At 43.1% G+C, this 22,275-nt stretch overlaps 1 protein-coding gene across 1 annotated transcript in view; it reads left to right on the plus strand.

Annotated features, from left to right (window-relative positions):
* PTPRN2 (protein tyrosine phosphatase receptor type N2) overlaps positions 1–22,275 on the plus strand; it is a 607,197-nt gene that overhangs the window by 231,747 nt on the left and 353,175 nt on the right. The window contains exon 11 of the mRNA XM_083406151.1: positions 122–201. Within this exon, the coding sequence (XP_083262277.1) occupies positions 122–201 (80 nt within the window). The remainder of the gene's footprint in view (positions 1–121; positions 202–22,275) is intronic.

Consider the following 22,275-nt stretch of genomic DNA (forward strand, 5'->3'; position numbering starts at 1 on the left):
AGATTATAAACATCTAGCTGAGCCTAATAAAACACACTGGAGATGCTAAATTATCCTCGAATATATATTGTATGTTATGTTCCTTAGTGACAAACCTCTTGTTTCACATCCTGTTTTGTAGCATGCTGGGGCCAGCTGTGACCTTCAAAGTGCACTCAAATGTCTTCAATATCACCACAGCCGATGTTGCCAAAGCAGCAGGTAAGAATCCTTATTGTCAAATGCACCCTTTTCTCCACCCACCATTGAATTTAGAAAGACAGTCTCAGACAACAAGAAGGGTCCTTATCACTAGAAGATTGACATTTAATGAAACAGACATTTGAAGGGGTGGTAGCCTAAATGGAAAACTTAAGTGTAGCATCTCCAACTCAATTAAAACTGCCTGACACTTCCTTATTTGTAAAAGAACTGAGCAGAGAATGAGGCCTGGATTTTTATAATGAAAGAGAGCCCACAGTGATGTGTTTGAAAGAGAGAAAACGTACAGTTCTTAAATGAGTATTTGACATCAGCGAGTTCCAGCTAGTGTAGCTGTACAGCACAAAAGAAGTATGACTACAATTAAGCCTTTATTTCTGGACTTCGGAATTGGCTATAAACGTGTTTGTGCTGTCAAGTTAATTTGACAATTCCCATGACCCAGAGATGGTGAGCATTGCAGATCAACAGCGAACGTCCTCCTCCAAAAGAGCCATGGCAGTGCACTGCGGATTTGATTATAGTCATTTTGGAGTCTAGCCTTGATTGTAAATTGTTTTGCTGACCTGAAATCGTGCCTAGAATTCCACTCGGAGGCCCAAGGTTTGTTGCTGCCCTAGGTGAATTAAAAGTTTGCTGCTTCCTCACCTCCTCCCTGTACCTTGTCCTGTGCCGACCAGCTTAACAATATCACATTGAAAGATTAAGAGCTGACCTGGGTATTATTTTCTCGTCTCCTCATTTAATGTTCCTTCCCCAGAAGGGCAGGAATAACCTCTCTCCCCAAGACATTATCAGTGCTGAGACAGGCACCCCCAAGTGGTTACCTGGCTTACTTTGGTGTCTGGGCAAGCTCTGTGCTATAACATTGCCCGGGGTAACTCAAGTGCGCTTTTAATGAGTAAGAACAAACGATCAAACTGGTTTGAAATTGTTGCTTATATAATCTCATGGGAGCGTCCGATGGCAAAAATACTACGCCATGAAAAGTAGTGGGTTGAATGCATGTACAGTAGATTGAATATCCTGGCGCTCTACTGTTCCACAAGTAACCTAGGAGGTAATAGTGTGGTATTAAGTTAACCTGTAAAAGGTAAAGGGTAAAGGGACCCCTGACCATTAGGTCCAGTCGTGACTGACTCTGGGGTTGCGGCGCTCATCTCGCTTTATTGGCTGAGGGAGCCGGCATACAGCTTCCGGGTCATGTGGCCAGCATGACTAAGCCGCTTCTGGCGAACCAGAGCAGCGCACAGAAATGCTGTTTACCTTCCTGCTGGAGCGGTACCTATTTATCTACTTGCACTTTGACGTGCTTTCGAACTGCTAGGTTGGCAGGAGCAGGGACAAAGCAACGGGAGATCACCCCGTCACGGGGATTCGAACCGCTGACCTTCTGATCAGCAAACCCTAGACTCTGTGGTTTAACCCACAGCGCCACCCGCATCCCTAAGTTAATCTGTAGATTTGTGCATTTGTAAGCATAGTCTATTGGCACACGGCGGGAGGCAATCCTAGCAGGGTGTGGAGGGCAAAGGCGGTGGCAAGTAGTAGTTGCCGCCTGCCCTATCTCTTTTGCGATGAGCAGCAGTGCCAACTGTTGCTGGGATGATATCGCCAACACTCTGACCCCCAGCTGCCAGTGCAGTCAAGTTCTGTGATAGTACTCAAGTGCATTAGACAGCTGTGCGTGTACCCTTTATCAACCTCCACTGTATGTGTGTCTGTCTCCTAACAAAAGCTCCATGTACCCTTACCAACTTACAGAACCATGTTTCTTAGGAATATGAAGCACAACACAGTGAAGACGCAGTGCTGTCCATTTCCGTTAATTTCAGTTGCAGAGTTTAAGCATGCACTTAACTTCCTACAGAAATTATTTGGGTTTGAGTGGGCTTAACTCTGCCCTCACCAGAACCAGATCCTTGTTGACAGTAATGTCACCACAGGCTACCTAGGTAAGGGGCAGGGTGGCAGCAAGGTTTGTGCTGTGTGTGTGACCCATGAAGTGATTGATTGGCTCTGCCAGTGTATCTTTGCAGCCCTAAGCAGACCTTGGGGGGGGGTCTCAAATTTCAGTGGTGCCCTGTGCGATGCTAGAATTTGGTGCCCCCTGCGTCTCGGCTTCCATTCCACATCGTAGTTCCAGTGCTCTTGTGGCACCCCCAAGGCTCTGCAACCTATGTGACTGGTCACACTCTCCTAAATCCGCTTCTGCCTAAAGTCATCACCACCCTACCCCAACCCCATCCAGGTTAGCTGTAGCAAAGCCGGTGCCAAGGGGGTGGTCCTACTACACTCGCCACTATTTGTTGACTGGATTATGGTCCTGGTGGTTTTTTAAAAATAAATACACTGGGTCTCACCAATTAAAGTGCTTTAAAATCGTCCTCTTTGAGGTATTCTGTATACATGCCATTGACTGAGGTGCAGCTACTTCATTTGAATCCAGGACCTGTACTTCTTTTGTGCCTCGTGAAGACAAATGCTTGTTTAGTTTTAGTACATTGGTTTGTCTTAGGCAGTGGAATTCCTTCTAGGAACTCAACATCCATTCTAGGGTTGACTATGCTTAAGGGAAGAATAATTTACTTGTTGTTTATGAAATTCCAGTTCACAAAACCTGTAGGTTTTTAAAATATAACTTTTATATGCATCTTGGTAATTTACTCTCCGCCTAAAGGACAAGCTTTGCAATCCTGTCGCGTCTCTTTGGAGTTGATTGCACTGAGTAGTAGCGGAGGAGTAGAGGACGAAAGGGCAGAAATAGTTCATATTGCCAACATATCAAATTTCGTATCTTTGGATATGAAAGTCATATTGTTATGTACTGAGCTTGGATCCTAGAACAATATGCAGGTAGGATCCTAGAAGGCAGCAACCTGATTGGTCTGCATGAACAGCCCAATCAAGCTCCAGGAGGAAGTGAATGAGCAACCTGATTGGCCTGCAGGATCAGTCCAATCAGGTTCCAGGAGGGGAGTTGAATCAGCCAATCACACGGGACCCATGGTGTAAATAGTGTATATATAGCCAGAGGTTTTGGGAGAAAGCACTCACTCACTGATTACTATGAGCTGAAATAAAGAGCATGAAATCAACACTCAACTCCGAGTATATTTCACATATGCATTATAGCAGATGCGGTCATAAAAACAAAATAACCCCCACATTCCATGGACATATATATTAATACTGAATGGCAACCAGTAAGGGGGTAGGGGAATATAGTCATATAGCACCCTTTCCAACTTCACACCCTCACTGCCCCCTGATTACTTTGCTGGGATCTATAGTTCTGTGCCAGAATGTGACTATATAGTCCAGAAGGGACTCTGGTAAAGAACAATTTCCAGCTGTCTCTGCCTTCTCTATGGTGTTGGGAACTGACGCTCCAAGATTTATTTTGGAGCAGGAGCGATGATGTCATCTGTCGAAACACCAGAGAAATTTACGGGTCCTCCTTGCTCTAGCCAGTGAATGAGACAAGAACGAGGCTTCCGTGTTTTGCTCTTTGTGGGACACATTAACACAGAGGAAATCTGAGAATGAGGGAAATAAACTGTGATACTTGCTCCCCCTGTTTTTGATGGGATTCTTGTTTCATGCCAGCAACTTATATGGCAAAAACTTCTTTGGAAGATTGTTTGCATTTCTGATTTAATGGCTGCATTAAACATCTCTTCAGTGACTGTCACTTATTCTTAATCAACTGGGTATTATTCTAATATTTGGGTGTGGCTGTGTATCAACACAGCTCATTGTATTTTTGGACCTTGTGGTGTGGACACGCAGAGCTCCTACAGTTCAACATTTCCCACACCACTGCTGCGCCTTTACCTCTCCTGTCGTCCCTGTTTGGCAGAAGGAAGTTTCCTGCCTTGGGACTAGTTCCTCATAAAAATGCATAAACTCCATTTCCTCTCTCCCCTCCAGGTGCGTATTACAGACAATATTGTGGAGAGCTGTAAAAGTAATTTAAAAGCAAACCAAGCAAAGAAGAAATATTTAGTATGCCCTCTGATAATGTTCATGGCATTCCACTCCCTGCCCCTTTGCTCCTTTTCAGAACTAGAAGACATGCAACTTGGTAGTTATTGTCAAAGTTTCTCCCTATACGAGACAGTCCTGTAGGTCCCACAGATATATTGTAAGTGTAATTATAACTTAAGTAATTGCTCCGCATATAGAAGTTACTTTTGGGAATCCTATCCTTAAATAGTCTAACTGTGTGCAAATTATCTTTAACAGAAGCTTGTCACCTAGGGATATAAGCTGTTCATAGAAGTTTTCAAGGAAACAAAAAAGCCCATTAAGATTGCCTTGGCATAGTCAATAATTAAAGTGATAATGCATGAAAATGATAAAAACTCAAAGCCTCTACCATTTCCCCCCTCGTTTTCTCTCTTCTCTCTCTCCCATCCAGAATTAAAATATTCACTCTATATGGCCTTGAAATGCTCTGTTTTGTTTTTATGACAGAACTTGCCCATTGTGTAATACAGTTGGTTTCCAAGCATCCAGCTTGATGCAGTGTAGCTTTTTTTTAAAAGGCATAATGACTAAGTTCACTGCTTTGTGCTTGCCTTTCCCAAGTTGTAATAAGTTCAGGGTAGTCTTTATGGCAAATTGGGTTAAACCACAGAGTCTAGGACTTGCCGATCAGAAGGTTGGCAGTTCGAATCCCCGCAAAGGGGTGAGCTCCCGTTGCTCGCTCCCAGCTCCTGCCAACCTAGCAGTTCGAAAGCACGTCAAAGTGCAAGTAGATAAATAGGTACCGCTCCAGCGGGAAGGTAAACGGCATTTCTGTGTGCTGATCTGGTTCGCCAGAAGTGGCTTAGTCATGCTGGCCACATAACCCGGAAGCTATACGCCGGCTCCCTCGGTCAATAAAGCAAGATGAGCGCCGCAACCCCAGGGTCGGCCACGACTGGACCTAATGGTCAGGGGTCCCTTTACCTTTACCTTGTTGGGGGGGGGGGGGAATTCTGGAAATAGCATGGTATCCTTATAATAATAAATAAAATTCATTTACAAATGTAGAGGTATAGCAGTCATTACTCAAAGAGTGGGCACATGGGCAGGCAGCAAAGGTTCCAGAATTAGAACTAGAGCACTGAGATACCCAAAACTCTTTTTCGTAATGGTTCAGTCGGTTAGCGCATGATGCTAACGCCAAAGTTGCAGATGTGATCCCCGTATGGTATAGCTGCATATTCCTGCATTACAGGGGGTTGGACTAGATGATCCTCACGGCCCCTTCCAACTCTACAAGTCTATGATAAATCTTATTTATTTATGCAACTCTGCCAGACACTGGGCAAAATGAGTCCTGTCAGCCTACACAATCAAATATTAATGCATCATTCAGCTGAAATTAATTGGCGTTACTTCCAGATAAATTTCCAACAATTGGACGGTAAGTCTGATCTTGACTCTTGCTAAAATGAGCAGCACGGATAATATACATTTGAAATGAAACAGTGGACTTTCTACCGCCTTTTATCTGCAGAAATGCCCTGTGGGCAGCTAAGCTCTGGCAGTTTACACCTGCTAGTTATTTGGACGTTTGCCTGTTCATATGCACCTTTGAAGAATATGGCCACAACTTTTTGGATGAGTAACAAGAACATTATAAAGCTACAAATGATTGAAAAAATCACTTTAAAGCATGCATAGGTAACATCTGCTAATTCTTTGTGCAATGGTGCCTAATTTGGCCTCGTTCCTTAAGTGGCATCGCAGTGCCATTTCCCCATGTTTAGTTTCACTAATAATCATTAGCTAAAGGACTTAGTGCAGTCACACTGCTACTAAAACAGTTGGCACAAGAGTGATGAAGCCAAGTGAGGAACTGAAACCTTAATCCTCATTATAATAATATGATTGGACATGGTACCTGGGAGCTTCTTCCTGGAAAATGCAAGTGGCGGTAACCTGAGCTCTGGTCAGTGGTGGCCAACATATAAAACGCAGGTCACATGTTAAGTTGCTTTGTTTCCTACAGGCTTTTTTAGCAGCCCTGGGCATATTGGATTTATTTCCTCTCTTGTTAAGCTATTAATATTAAAGCCTGCTTTTATATAAATATGTCCAAAGTGGCTTACAGCAGAACACAAAATACTATAAAGCAAATCCATACTATCGAAACACTTAACAGCTACATCTTGATTTTTCTGCTAAGTATCAATCCACCACATCTGCAAAACTGAAACTGGGTCCAAGATTGAGGAAAGGCATGCCGATATTAAAAGTGTTTTTCCTTATCATGAAAAGGATGGAAGAGATGAGCAGTGGTTGATCTCCTTACATTTAAAGAGATGCTTTCTGCTGGTACACAACAGCTGTGCAGGATTGTATCGCTCATATCAAAATCATAGAATTGTGGAGGTGGAAGGGACCACAAGCCTCACCTAGTCCAACCCCTTGCAAAGCAGGATGTTTTTGCCCAAGATGGGGCTCGAACCCACAAGCTTGAGATTAAGAGTCTCGTACTCTACCAACTAAAAATGGAACAGGGATTCTCCTCCCCATCTTCCCATGTGAGATTTCAAATGGGAAAATAAGCTTTTGTGGAACTTTGAAGATACGATGTCGAAATTTACTATAGATACAAGTGCATACTGTATATTGAAGTTGTTTTAAACGCCTCAAGTTGTTTCAGTTTGGAGGTAACTGTTTCACAATGATCATACCTTGGGGAAATGCATTGTACGTACCATGTATGCACTGTGCACAGATTAACATACTTGCATCAAATAAAATAAATGGAAGTTTATATTGTCTCCTTTGGGACTGTGCCAGTGTGAGCAACATGTATTGCATTGTTTGCTGAACAGCAGCCTGCACTGCTGTATCCTACAGTGAGTTTTCAAAAAGCAGCTTGGGATTATATGGTTCTCATCAATTTGGGCTGCCAATTGTTCAGGTTGTTACACAATTTAAACACAGACATTTTTGGCAAAGAACAGTCAAGCAAAGTATATTCCAAGGAGCTTCTTCAGTGTAACATGTTGTGTATGACCCCTCTGCTAACAACCTTTGAACTTTTCATGGACAGCAATGATATGTGTGCCTCTACACTTACATAGTCAGGATTGTCCATATTAATGCAAGCAAAGAATATGAGTAATTAATACCATGATTATGAGGGAGGCTTTGAGATGCAGATGAACCTAAAATGTTGGATGCATCCAGACGTAGCTTGCAGTGAACAATGGGGTGCAGAATACTAGTGAAGCCTTATTTCATAAAGCCTAGCTATCTGGAATGTTTGCTCATTAGAATTCATTTTGCGCCCCTTGATTTCAGAGCAGCTATGCAAAACCACTCCTATTGATGCAAATGTATAAATTAAATGTGTACCAGCAAGAATACTAATGTGTACTTAAGAAAGTCGTTTCATATCTCCAAGCTCCAGTTTAACAGTTTGCAAAAATGAGTCCTCATGAAACCAAACAAATATATTGTTAGGCGGGGAGAGTAAATAAAGTAAATATGAAGAACATAAGAAGAGCCTGTTACATCAGGCCGGTGGGCCGTCTAAGGCGGCATTTTGTTCTCACAGTGGCCAAACCATGGAAAGCCAGGACCTCAGCGCAGCAGCTGTCTCACTTGTGGGAATTCTTGATTGAAAGTTAGTAGAGGACAAATGTATATAAGGTATAATTACATGAATTGCTCCCAGCTCATTTCCTTACCTGATCTAAAAGCCAGAAAAATGGTGACAGCAATCACAGAGCTGGAAGACTCATCTAGTGGTTCTTTCTATCTGCCTCCTTTAGCGATGGCAGGTTTGATTGGCAGGATATCATGCAGCTAATATTTAATATCCCATTAAAAACTGCGACAGACTGGCGGCAAATTTTTGTATGCCAGACTTAAGAAGGCGCCTCTTGGCAAAGCTTTCTACTTGTTTTAGATCAGTAACAAGCAAAGGTGGGCAGAAGCACACCGGCATTACTCCTTCCTAAACATCTAGGTAATTACTTTTGACAAGTGTTTGCTGGAGAGAAGGTCATAACTGTCAGCATATAAGATCTATGCTAATCTGCTCAGCTGGAGAAGACTCAGGTAGCTAATGTTTTTGTAATTAGAAGTTGTGGGAGCCATTTTACAACGTTGCGGCTTTGCATTGAGAAAAATGGTGCCACTAATACGGTGCAATTTCATTTGCTAAAGTTTCCAAGGCTGCTTCATTTGGAGGTGGGGCAGAGGCGGGTGTTAGCTTGCATGCTCCATGTTTAGGAAATAATTGGTAAATGAAATATTATACTCGATCCATAACTGGACTTTCTAAGATTACCTTTCCCCCCTTTCTCTTTTGGGCTCTCTTTTTTGCATAGCACTTCAGTATAAGAAACCATGTACAATCATGTAAAAAACCAAGTGTGACAATTGCGTGCACACGTTTTGCTCAGGTTTTAAAAAATAAAAATAAATTGAAGGGCCTTTTATCTCCTCTTCCCGCTGTTCTGCTCCCAATCACCACCCAGATGAAAAGAGCAAACACAAGCATGTATCCTTCATGCAGGTTTCTCTTAAAGCCCCTTTCAACATTCTGCTTTGAAAAGGAGTAAAATTAAACTCTGCAAAGGCCTGTGTCTGTAGTGGCAGCAGTGAAGAGTGCAACTCCTTAATAATTTTGATGGTTTCATGTTTGTTGGATGCTTCCTTTGCATGATTTTTTTAATTGAAACTTTTCATCATATAACACAATAAAAAAGTAAAACTAAAATGAAAGAAAAAAGAAAGAAAGAGAGAGAAAATACAGATTCCTCTTTCAAGGGTAGATCTTAACCCTTGTCTCACACAGAAGGGGCCGCACCCTCCCAGCTCACACATGAGAGCTTCCCTTTCTTCTGCCAACTTCCCATCCTGGGAGATTTTCCCAGGTAAGTTTTCCATAGTAAAATTGATGGAGTCTGCCTATATGTTTGATGTTGCAGTTGTTGTTGTTGTTGTTGTCGCTGCTTCTGCTGCTGCTGTTGTTGTTGTTATCCCCCGCCCATCTGTCACAAGTCATTATAAGACAGGGATTGCCAAAGTGCCATGTGTGCCCACCAGTGCTACTAGTTTCAGTAAACATCCCTGCAAAAATCCACAATACACAAGAGACCTTTTGCTTTTCTTGCCCAGTTCCTGGCTCAGCCTCTGCTACACTGAGCGCAGCCCTTTAAACATGCCCGCATTGCCTTGGATGCTCACCCCTCCCATCTGTTCTGAACAAATATGCCGCCTGGCCCAAGAAGGTTGTTGACACCACCACCCCACCCCACCCCGTTATAGGAAGTAAAATTCCAACAGCTAACAGGAAACTTTGCATGAACAATGCATTCACCATGGAGGACGTTGGTGGAATGATGCGTCTTCTGACAGTTACAGGGCAACTTGTATGTTTCTTTTAATCAATGACAGTTCAAAACATCTATGCCCGATAGTAAAGATTCCCCCTGACTATTTAATAATAATAAAAAAGAATGCAGCTGGAAAACATGGCCACGCTTGGGCTGCATTGGGTTTCATGGATTTGTGCCCCATTGTGGCATTGTATGATTGGACTGTTCAGGCTAAGAGATGGCTACTCAGCATGCAACATAAAAGTTCTTCTTGCCTTACAGCGGGCTAAGAGGGAGGAAAACCCTGCATAACTCAGTTGGTTAAAGCATGGTACTCATAATGCCAAGGTTGCAGGGACAGCTGCGCATTCAGAAGGTTGGACTAGATGATGTTCAGGGTCCCTTCCAACTCTACAGTTCTATGATACTATGAAAACACAATGGATCCCTTCAGCTATAGGGTGCAAAGTTTTTTCAGGATGAGTGCTTTTTTTCCTGAGGACGCAGGGGTACGCATACCCCTAAACATTATGTGAATCTAAGTTTGGCCTCATTGAGGGCCAGTATTTCAATATGAGTAGGAAAATGAGAGTACCCTTAAACATTTTTAAAGAAAAAAAGCACTGTGCATTGTTCAGATATCCCGATGAATAGTATTCCAGTTCTCTTGTACCAAATAGAAATACAATATATTCAATAATAGTCCTCCTAAGACTTCGTAATACGAAAAAGAACTGCCCTAGAGTTGGCGGAGATCATGGTGAGGGTTACATTAGCATGCATGTTCTTCCCTGCATCACACAGGTGGATCAATAGGAGGAGAAGTGCGTGATGACACTCTAACACTTATTAACAGTGGATTGTGGCATTATTTCTTTTCGATTTAAATACATTTTGCACTCTATCAACACTTGCCTCATTACAATTGTAAAGTATGAAAAGGTGAAGCTGGCATAAAACAATCCTCCGTGCTCTCAATTACTGAGTTTTCCTGAATAATGAGAATTTTTAAAAAACCACGCAGTAACAATACATGTGACACAGCTACTACTTAAAGACCGCTATGTTTTCAATGTAAGGGAAAGGTGTTGATAAAAGCAGAAAAGGCTGCAATCTGTATATTTTTCGGATAATTGGGATAATCATTTCTGGGCTTTTAAATAGTGCTTATTTGAGAGGGGCACAGGGTTCTAAGAATGGCACATAACCAACCACATAAGCTATCTTTTGATTATGAAATGGTTTGCCCCCTGGGTGAAGCCTGTAAGTTGAACCAGCAGTATTCTGGTGAAATCTGGTAAGTAATGGGAAGAACCAGGTGAAATCCAGTAGACCATGAATGGAGACAGCTGAAATAGGATGTGTTATGGGTGGAGCTTAGCAAGGCAGTAGCAGAAATGGGATACCTAAAAGAGTCTACAGCCACTACATATTTCTACACGACCCCTTTTGCTTAGCAACATGTCCTTGTCAGGTCCTGCAAATCAGTCCAACACAATTTGTAATGCAGGTATAAAAGAAAGAACCAGCCAAGTGTACTTAGAGCAGATACCTGCAGAACCTATAGCAGTGAGGCAACTTTGGCAAAGCCACCTCTTGCATGAACACATGCCCTGGGGTCTTTTAAGGGGAACTCTGGCCTTGAGCCCATACCTATAAGACTGGATCTATGTGCAGCTACAAAAGGGTTGTAAACAGTGAGGATTCCATTAAAAAATAAGCACCCTTTTCATGAATAAATTTGATTGTAAATTTATTTGCAACCCCACACTGAGGGCCATCCTTTAAAGAAGAAAAATGACAAACTAATTGACTGTCTTTTGAGAACAAACTTTGTCATTTCCGAAGCTCTGTTCCATTTTAATTTTTTTTTTTTTTTTTTTTAGGTCATGATTTCTCATGTTTCTAACAGAAGCCAGTTTTCCTTTTTTATCTGTAATTAAATCCACAAGTTGTTATTCTCTGAAGGTCCTTGTGAATTTTGACTTTTACAGAGAGCGACTGGCGGAGGGGGGGGGGAGAGAGAAAGAGAGACTTAAAGAGGTTCCTAATATCAGGGCAGTTACAAAAAACTAATTTATTATTCATTAATTTGTCTTTCATTATAAAAACACTAATAAAGAATACTTTGCTTAGGTAGTACACTATATTTCTCTACATATTCTAGGCATGAGCTATCCAGATCAAGCCCCTCTGATTCCAACGGAAGAGTTTGCTGGACCAATCCTTTTTTATATATAGGGTTGTGAACAGCAGCTCCTTCATAGCTTGTTTAGGGTGTGTCAACAGACTACAGGTGGATGAAATGGTGCTACAAGAAAGAGCCGGAAAAATTGCATCTTTTGTATAGTAAGTGGCAGCGTGGACCAGAAGAAATCAGCATCAATGTAAACATATGAGTCTTGCAAGACCCTTCAGGTATTGAGTGTGTTGAATCACAACAGCTGGCTTTGGAAAGAAAGCCCTGCCCCAGTTTAGCATGGTGTGCATGCAAGAGGTCTCATGCACAGAAACAATGTCTTTGGTCCTCTAAATTAGAGCCACCAGGTTACCAATGCTGGGGTCACTGCTGGTAAGCAGGAGGGGCACGGTGAAGCTCAGGGAGGGGCTTCACCCATCTTCCGGCTGACATAGAATCTCTGCTTTGTTAATTGCCCATCTACCTGCCCCCTTTGTCTGCTTAACAACCTGGTCATTATCAGGCTGACCTGGGCATAGGAAGCTGAGCTGAGCTATTAAGGGTCTGACTTCCAGCTCAACTCTCCGAGCGTTGGTTAAATTCTGTTGTTGTTGTTGTTGTTGTTAGTTGTTTAGTTGTGTCCGACTCTTCGTGACCCCATGGACCAGAGCACGCCAGGCACTCCTGTCTTCCACTGCCTCCCGCAATTTGGTCAGACTCATGCTGGTAGCTTTGAGAACACTGTCCAACCATCTCATCCTCTGTCGTCCCCTTCTCCTTGTGCCCTCCATCTTTCCCAACAACAGGGTCTTTTCCAGGGAGTCTTCCCTTTTCATGAGGTGGCCAAAGTATTGGAGCCTCAACTTCAGGATCTGTCCTTCCAGTGAGCACTCAGGGCTGATTTCCTTAAGAATGGATAGGTTTGATCTTCTTGCAGTCCATGGGACTCTCAAGAGTCTCCTCCAGCACTATAATTCAAAATTCAAAAGCATCAGTTCTTCAGCGATCAGCCTTCTTTATGGTCCAGCTCTCACTTCCATGGTCCAGCTCTCACTTCCATTAAATTCTAGGTTAAATTCTAGCACTTACTAAATTCAGACACCCAAAAACTCTGGCACTCAGAAACCCATAACAATATGTTTGAAGCTACTGGGGTTTGAGTGAGAAGGCTTTAATATCACTTTGCCTCTAAACTCCCCTTTCTGTTTTTGTTTTTTAAATAAATATTTACCTAAAGAATTGCTTTGCCTAAAAAGCAAAACACGAAAATGCAGTACACCCTTTTACACTGAGAAGCACGAAGAAGTCTCATAAAAGTACATTAACTGTATATGTGGTCCTTTGGAGAAAAAGCTTGACTACCCTGCACTATTTTTCCTAAAGGACAGTTTGCTATCATGGCTCACATTTTACTCTCTCTGTTAAATAAACAGCACAGAGTAATTGCCCAATATTGTGACCCTAGAAATGAGTTGAAAGGACGAGGCCAATGTTTAAGAGGTTAGTGTCAGGGCAGTGTTGTTGCAATTTGGCCGCCTTTAATAGAAGAGTGGCATCATTTATCACTACTGCCGTTATCAGTCACAACCCTCAGCAGTAATGATTGGAATTGCAAGAATAAACCAAATGTTGGCTTAGTCAGTTTTTTTTGTGTTTTTTGTGCTTTTTTATTTTTTTGCTTTTTTAAAAAAGTCACTTTACAACTGTTTACCAAGTAAGGTACATTTTTGTATCATTTTGAGAAGAAATTAATTAAAGTGCATTCAAATTTTTAATATGCTGTCTGACAGATGGTTGCTTTAAATTGCTGATCGTAGATAATGCAATATGTGAAACGTGTCATACTTTAAAAATATAATAAATGAGGCAGGTGTCTTAATTAATATACATTGGTTTAATAATAATCAGTATGGATCAGGCTCTGAGCCCGGCCTTGGCTGGGGAGGGCGGGGTATAAATAAATTATTGTTGTTGTTGTTATTATTATTATTATTATTATTATTATTATTATTATATCTGCTATGTTAGATTAAGGCTACACAATAACCTGGGAACAAGTCCTCTTGAACTCAATGGACATTGCTTCTAAGTAGACAATGCTTAAGACTGCACTGCTAATGAGGTTTTGTGTACTCTAAACATGAAACGTTCTCTTGATTTATATTCATTGTCTATGGAGGAGAATGGATGTAGTTCTGTTAGTTTCCAGCTTATCTTATATTGCTTGTCTCTATATAATACAGGTCCACACACTGACCCGTTTGGAAACATAAAACTAGGAATTGTTGTCAACAGCCTTTGTATGTGATGTGATGGTCATGTGATTATTTCTCCATTAACTTCAATGGGGAGAACAACTGTGTGTATGTGTGCCTTTATCCATCCCAACTTGAGAGTGCTTTTTAGATCTGGTACCCAATTGCAAAACATCACTTACTGTACTGTGCATTAAAGTTGCCTAATATTTTCACAGTGCAGGCAGTCTGGATTTGTTTCCAGATTAATATCCAGCCTAAGTAACATTGGACAATTGTCATTTACTGGTGTATCTGACTAAAAACTGGTCTTGTACGAAGCATTTATTTTTGTAATACCTTCAGCTGCCTCTATTGTTCCCCCCTGCGGTATATTGTACTTTGCATTGTTTTTTCATAGTTTCTGAAGAAGGTCAAAAAGCACTGAGCAAATGTCACATAAGATCACTTATGAGAAGTGGATGCTATGCATAATAACCATTAGGAAATATTTAACGAAAAAGTTCCTCCAGTAGCAGTCATTCCCATATTAATTTAATCCTGCTGTCTAAGATAATACAATCTCTTTGAAACAGTCTCAATTCTTCAGCGCAAAGGGACCTTTTCTGGATCAGAGGCCAAATTTCCATTACCTGATGAGCTAATCTGACGTGACAGCTGCATATGCAGATGGGGGAATCTCTTGTCAATAGTTTTTCTTCTGAGACAAAGAGAGACAAATGTCTATATTCATTCTCTCACTTCATGCATGACTAACATTACCTTTTCTGCCTTTCCTCTATCCTTATTCAGGTAGTAATGGAGAAGAATTTAAATAAAAGCTTTTGTACTTCTGAATTGTTTATGAAAATATGTTTATGGAACATTGGCAGCTTTGCTTATGGTACCATACTCATTTTTATGTATTAATTTACAGGCATACTTAATATCTCTCTCTCTCTCTCTCTCTCTCTCTCTCTCACACACACACACACACACACAATTGCTCTCTCGACTTTTTATTTTTAAAAAAAGTTCAGTGGGGATGGCAGAGTATGGAAATAAAGGGAACTTACCATCTGAGGTGCTTTATAATTAGTGTTTTATATTCATTCAGATGCACAAATATAAAGAGTTCCAGATATTAAAGTCATTGAGAATCATGAGGAAGAAGGGAACAGAAGTGCCAGCCTTTATTTAATGGCCACAATCCAACAACGAATTAATGATTTCAGTGGGTTGGATCCAGAAACAGTCATACTTAAGAGTAGTCCCACTGATTTAAATGAGACTGTTCTTAAGTATTACTAAGTCTGGCTCCAAACCAATAGACTTAAAGCATGTTTATCTCAGTGTTAGGTTAAGGTCAACGGTCAATATATTCTTGTCCTTCCAAACTGATAGCCTTCCACCATTCCTGAATATAACAAGTGGTTGTGCCATTAAACCAGGTAGCATAAAGAGTAGGTACATGTAAAATCAACACACCATTCTGCTCCATAGCTTGTAGCCCCTACTGTTCCCTCTATATAATATAATGTTATTGCCCTAGAGATGCTTGAATTGTTGATCTTTTGCATAATCTTTAAAGCAACCCCTCTCAGTTGTGAGAAGGAGCTCCCTACAATGGGAGCGGCATGTACAATCCAAATAAATCTTCCAGGTCAGAGAAATGAACACTGGATTCACACACAGACAAAAAACAAATAGACTACTGACTGTATCACAGGTTAGTTAAAAAACCCACACCAAATATATATCTTATAAACTCTTTGGCATAATACCAATGGTGCCAGATAGACTGTGCATCTAGAAATAAGTAGAACATTTGTTGTAAACCTTGTTCAAATTTGGGACAGGACCCTCAACACCTAGGATTAAACGAACCAAATACATATTGAACTCAAGCATCTAAAGCAGTTCAATACATTATCAGTGCTGCAGCCAGTAAACCTTGGGCAAGATAAGAGTTTTTGTAGCTTGCTGGAGGCACAGTAGCTGTAAAGTCTTTCACAGAGGCTGCCACCTTGAATCTCTGTAGGTTTGCTGCTAAAAGGAAGAGGAAAATGATCCTGTTTACACCAATGAGAGAGTTTCCAGTTTGGTTATGTTCTTAAAGCAGGCATGCTTCTAAATACATAGCGTGATCCAGCTAAAGCTAGTTACGCTGAACTTCCGTTGAAAATCAATGGGATTTAAGCATGCCTAACTTTCTGTGGGTGGCGTCTTGTTACATTTCGGTTGGGAAATCTCATGCTATCTAATTTAATTTAATTTAATTTAAATAGGAAGCGGTGGGAGTCATTTAATGCAAAAATGTTTTATTAATGCAGAATAATGTATAAACACTTCCAGCAGCACTCTTTATCCCCTTTAAGAAAAACTGTAAATGTATCCAGGTTTATCCTTTTTCATGCTTGCCCCTATTCACATTAAAAAGTAACAAACAGCTCGCTACAATTAGCTAGGTTGGGGGGGGGTGAAAGGAAGATGGCGGTGGGGAGTGGGTTCAGTTGGAAGCCATGGCAACAGGAAGCGATCATTTGCATGTTTGAATGAGAATGTGATTATCTTATTGCTAGAGATAAGTTGCCAGTGGTGTAGCGTGGGGGGTGCAGGGGGGGCCGGCCGCACCAGGCGCAACATCTTGGGGGGGGGGGGGCGCGGAAGAGACTCGAGTGCTAAAATCCACGGGTTAGGGGGCGCAAATTACTTGCCTTGCCCCGGGTGCTGACAACCCACGCTACGCCACTGTAAGTTGCTCTCAACATTGAAAAGCAGGAAAGCGCTCGATTTTAAGGATGTTTAGAAAGAAAAGGTAGCAATGAGTTAACAGGGTTGGGCTGAATTTAACGAGGTTAGTTTTTCAGAAGGGAAGATGTCATTTTGGGGGACATGACCTTTTCTCTGAAAGCAGCAGCGTTCTTGTAGGGGAGGGGAGTCATGATATTCCTTCTCTCTTAGCAAACTGAGGGCCGAGAAGAGAGAGAGGTACTATTAAGTGGATTGTGCCATGCATCACTCTTGTGGAGTAGCTCCTTTAAATGGTGTTGCTTTAAAGGAGGTTCCCAGGGTAGCAGAAGAGGTAGCTGGCCAATTGGCAGAGCTAAATCGGAAGTGGAATCAGAGGGTGGAGGGAGAATTATACAAGGTGGAGGGATCCTGATCATAAAAAATAGTTGACTTTTGGGCACCTACAGAAAAACTGTTAGAATTCCTGCTCCATGATTGCAGTCATGGGATTTTTGTCTATCACATGATGGTGTATGTTTTGAGTCCACAGAATGGGAAGTGACAGAGACAGGATGTTTGTGTTATTGCGTTCCGTGAAGTGAGACTATTGTCCTTTGTTCTTACTCTTTGCTGTCTGATGCTAGAGAGAGAGGGAGCCATGTTGCAGTGCTCCATGTGTGTTTATATGTACCGTATTTTTCGCCCTATAGGACGCACCGTCCCATAAGGCGCACCTAGTTTTTTGGGGGGGAAATAAAGGAAAAAAATTATTTCCCCCCCAGGCGCGGGGTTGGGGAAGCCCGAGCTTCCCCCGACCCCAGCCCCCAAACAGGCAGCTCTCTGCAAGCCGTGGGAGCCCAGTGCTGGCTCCCGCTGCTAGCGGAGAGGTCCGCGAAGCCTGGACGCGCTGAGCTCAGCGCGCGCAGGCTTCGCCATGCAGGCACCCCTCCGCCAGCAGCGGGAGCGCTCCCGCTGCTAGCGGAGAGGTCCGCGAAGCCTGGACGCGCTGAGCTCAGCGCGCGCAGGCTTCGGCATGCAGGCACCCCTCCGCCAGCAGCGGGAGCGCTCCCGCTGCTAGCGGAGAGGTCCGCGAAGCCTGGACGCGCTGAGCTCAGCGCGCGCAGGCTTCGCCATGCAGGCACCCCTCCGCCAGCAGCGGGAGCGCTCCCGCTGCTAGCGGAGAGGTCCGCGAAGCCTGGACGCGCTGAGCTCAGCGCGCGCAGGCTTCGCCATGCAGGCACCCCTCCGCCAGCAGCGGGAGCGCTCCCGCTGCTAGCGGAGAGGTCCGCGAAGCCTGGACGCGCTGAGCTCAGCGCGCGCAGGCTTCGGCATGCAGGCACCCCTCCGCCAGCAGCGGGAGCGCTCCCGCTGCTAGCGGAGAGGTCCGCGAAGCCTGGACGCGCTGAGCTCAGCGCGCGCAGGCTTCGGCATGCAGGCACCCCTCCGCCAGCAGCGGGAGCGCTCCCGCTGCTAGCGGAGAGGTCCGCGAAGCCTGGACGCGCTGAGCTCAGCGCGCGCAGGCTTCGGCATGCAGGCACCCCTCCGCCAGCAGCGGGAGCGCTCCCGCTGCTAGCGGAGAGGTCCGCGGAGCCTGGACGCGCTGAGCTCAGCGCGCGCAGGCTTCGGCATGCAGGCACCCCTCCGCCAGCAGCGGGAGCGCTCCCGCTGCTAGCGGAGAGGTCCGCAAAGCCTGGACGCGCTGAGCTCAGCGCGCGCAGGCTTCGCCATGCAGGCACCTCTCCGCAAGCAGCGGGAGAGCTCCTGCTGTTTGCGGAGAGGTCCGCGATGCCTGCATTCGCCCCATAGGACGCACCCAGATTTCCCCTTCATTTTTGGAGGGGAAAAAGTGCGTCCTATAGGGCGAAAAATACGGTAAATAAAGTAGATTAGCCAAAATGCTGAGTTGCTGGGGTCTGTTACTCAAGCTGCAAAGACTCTGCAGATCCCTAAGTGTGCCGGTGTCGCTTGGTATCAGTCACTGTGATGTTCGGGCTGGAGAAAGCTTTTGAAGCTCCCGAACGATTGACCAGGAGGGAGAGAACATGACAGTCGGGCATGTGTCTCTGCCAGGGTCCTACTCGAGTGTAGGATGAGCTCCTGACAAAAACTAGGGTCACCATTTGAAGAAGAAACTAGACCTAGGGGTGGGGGACCTTTTGTTTTCGCAGCAGAAGGACCACACTCTGCCCTGGGGAACCTTCTAAGAGCCACATTCTAGTGCTGTGTGGGAGAGGCAAAAGTGGGAAGAACAATGAATGCAAATTTTACCTTTGTGTAGAAGCCTGCTTTCTATACACAGTCATGTACCCTCCTGATTTTCCATCCAGAAAAGCAAGAGACATTTTCAGACCACATTCCGGCAAGGGGAAAATGTTCGGGGATGTGAAGCCAGGCCACTGGAGTGTGTGATGTGGGGAGAGTCCGGAGAGCCAGAGATGGGACAGGAGAGCTACATTTGTTCCTGGGTCTGCGGTTTCCCATCCCTGGACTAACCAGGCACGTCCAACAGGTAGATTGTGATCTACCGGTAGATTTCTGGACGCCTGTGGTAGATCACTGGTAGATCGGTCCCGTCCCCCCAAGAAGCTCAACAACTTTGGCTCCCCTAAAAAAGCTTAACAACTTTGACTGAACCCCCAAAAGGTGGTAGATCATTGCCAGTTTTTAACTCTGTGAGTAGATCACAGTCTCTTGGGAGTTGGCCACCCCTGGACTAAACTATTCAAATAGCCTTTCATGTTCTTCTTGTAGTTCCTTTTTATGCCTCTTTGAGCAGCAACTTCAGATGTGGAACCGTTCAGGTTCCAACCGAAAGTTTACATTGCTGTGTCCAGGGCTTGTCAGCCGTGAGCATCGGTCATACCAGTGAAAGTGTGTTCTGTCAAATAATTGGTGCTGATGACTCCATCAACTCCATCCATGATGTACCAGACTCTGAACTATCTCTGCCCAAACAAAAATATAGCTGAATTTGAAATGGAGAGGGTTTGAGCTTTTGTCTGCTTAAAGAGATCGCAGCACGCAGCTTTTCAAGCAGTTTTCAAGCAGCAAATAAGCAGAATCCCCCCCCCCCCCGATATAGTCATATTTAGGAGCTTACCAGTTGTTGCACCTACTTCCATGTTTTCTTATCTCCATGAACATTTTACAGCTGTTTTTGATCCCTCTACTTGTTTATATGTGAGTTTCTCCTCATGCACTTCCACCATAGTAAGATGGGAGAAGGCAGATTTTATGTGGTAAACAATAACCAAATTATATTTGTAATAAAATTTCATTGGTGATAATAGGCTCTAGTGAAAATTAACTTTCCTAGATAGTCATAGGCCGGCATTGTGCATCAAATGATACATAACCCTTTCTCCTGCTCTCTGGGTTGAGGTTTAGTTCCTCATTAATGGTGGAACCAATAGATAATGGCCCCTTGGAAGCTAAAGCTTCACCGTTGCGTAGTGTCCTCATGTATTATGAGTGAGAAACAAAGGCAGCTGAGGAACTTCAAAGCTTCCTGTGGCATTCAGAACTTTCCGACTTCAAAGAGCCTCTCCCCTTTTGTAGTTCTGCTCTGGGTTTAATTAATACATTTTAAATATTGTTCCTGTAAACAGTGTCATCGGTTTTGTTTTGTTTCCTGCACCTTTCTGTTTCAGAGTAGCTAATGTTATGAAACTGTCAACTTTATTTAGTGCCTCTCGACCTCTTTTCTTTAACAAATTAGTAGTCACCTCCGGTTGAGATGAAACACCACTTGGAAGGTATATGCTCTTGCAGCTGGCTGAAAGGGGTCTTGAGTGTGTGCGTGTGCGTACGTGTGCCTGCCTTTTATCTAAACTCTCTAAAGTAAAGAAGCAGCCATCACTCTTTCTCTTCATGCATTAACAATATTTTAATATTTTAAGACTATAAAGGTAGCTGTGGAACATATATAATTGGGCTTTTCTTGATCAAAAAGCTTACTCTTTAGCTGTAAAAAAAAACTTAAGAAAAATGTGGTGGATAATGTTTTGTTCATAGCATTCCATTCAACATAAATGCATTGTTTCACATTGTGTGAAATCCAGTTGGTGCTTACTTTGGATCCAGTGAACACTTCCATTATTGGAAGAGATGAAGAGGCATTTTTTGTTTTTTTTAACCTTCCCACTACTGCCTCCTTGTCACTGTCTACCCTGTCCTTGAGGATCCCTGAACTCTCTGGAGCATACATTTGGGGAACACTGTGGGCTGCTAGGGGAGGATAATTGATAAAACCGCCCCCCTTCTTTAATTAATAGAGGCATCCATCTACCCCTGTGGCATCTCTTCCTTTGTGGGAGCAATAATGGCCCACCAATGCTGATCTCACTTTCTTTCTTTTCCTGGTTGATATATGTTGGTTGATTTTAATTGTGTCATGGCACGTCATTCTGTTTGTAAGCTTCCCTGGGTATGATTTTTCATAGAAGAGAGGACTGTGACTGCTGGAACAGATTAATGAATATTTGCTGCTCTGCTGCCACTACAGCAAAAGTGAGGAGAAAATACATTGCCTGCTCCCCTTCAAGTAGCTGCTCAATATATATGTCTGAAGAGCAGACAGGCTCATGTCTGCTATAAAATGGGCATTCCGCTAGTAACAGATGGGCTGGATTGTTCCCTCCCACTGCCCTGTGCATTTTTCTATCATTCTTTGGTATGTTTCTGATATGCAGATTATAAAATGTCCTGTTTGGGAGGAACTTAATGTTTCCAGTAAATACAATTTAAACTCATTTTTGCATTGTGCTTATTATTACCGCCCCTCTTTCCCCCCTACCTCTATGTGAATTTTATTTTGGTTTTGTTGCATCTTACAGTGTGGCACCAGCTTTTTTTTCTGAAGTACACTTCCTCAGAAGTCACATAGTGCCTGTCTCTCATTTCCTACCGCTATACTGCCTATATAAAACATAAATTCTGTCATTTTAAAAATCTATGTGGGCGCTAACTTCAGATGAAACCATGAAACCTAAATAATGCATAAGCATCAGAAAGCGCAGTGTGCCCTTTCTATCTTTGCCAATCCTCTGGTCTCTATCGAAATCAATACCAGTGTACTGCTGTGATGGCTCACAGCATGATATGCATTTGGCATACTGAAGTACTTAAACCTGCTTTATAGCAGCACAGAATCTTTTGAAAGAAGCTTTCCCTTCAAAATGGTATTGACATCAAAATGCCATATAAATTGTCAATAATGATCACTCCCTCTTCTCAGCAAAGACAATGGAACAATGCAGAAAATGGGGAATAAAATGGCAGAAGGATTCTAGTTTTAAACTACCGGTTGCATTTCCTCACTTCACAAAACCCAGTTCTGTAGTTAGTACTTTACTGTGGAGCTGTTGCTTATTCATAACATATTTTTTTAAAGGAAAAAAACCCCACCCTTGTGCTTTATTGGATCATATTGCATTTATATTATTGCTCTTAGCCACCTTGAGCACCAATTGGTGTAAAGGCTGGGTGCAGGTTTAACCAGGGAAAAAATAATTTTGATGCGTGTTACTTCTTTGGGGCTTTTAAACAGATTGTTGCAAATATATGATGCGAAAAGTCCACCTACTTCCCAGCT

This window comes from Podarcis tiliguerta (genome assembly GCF_965153285.1).
Source record: "Podarcis tiliguerta genome assembly, chromosome: 12".
In the NCBI taxonomy this organism is placed as follows: domain Eukaryota; kingdom Metazoa; phylum Chordata; class Lepidosauria; order Squamata; family Lacertidae; genus Podarcis; species Podarcis tiliguerta.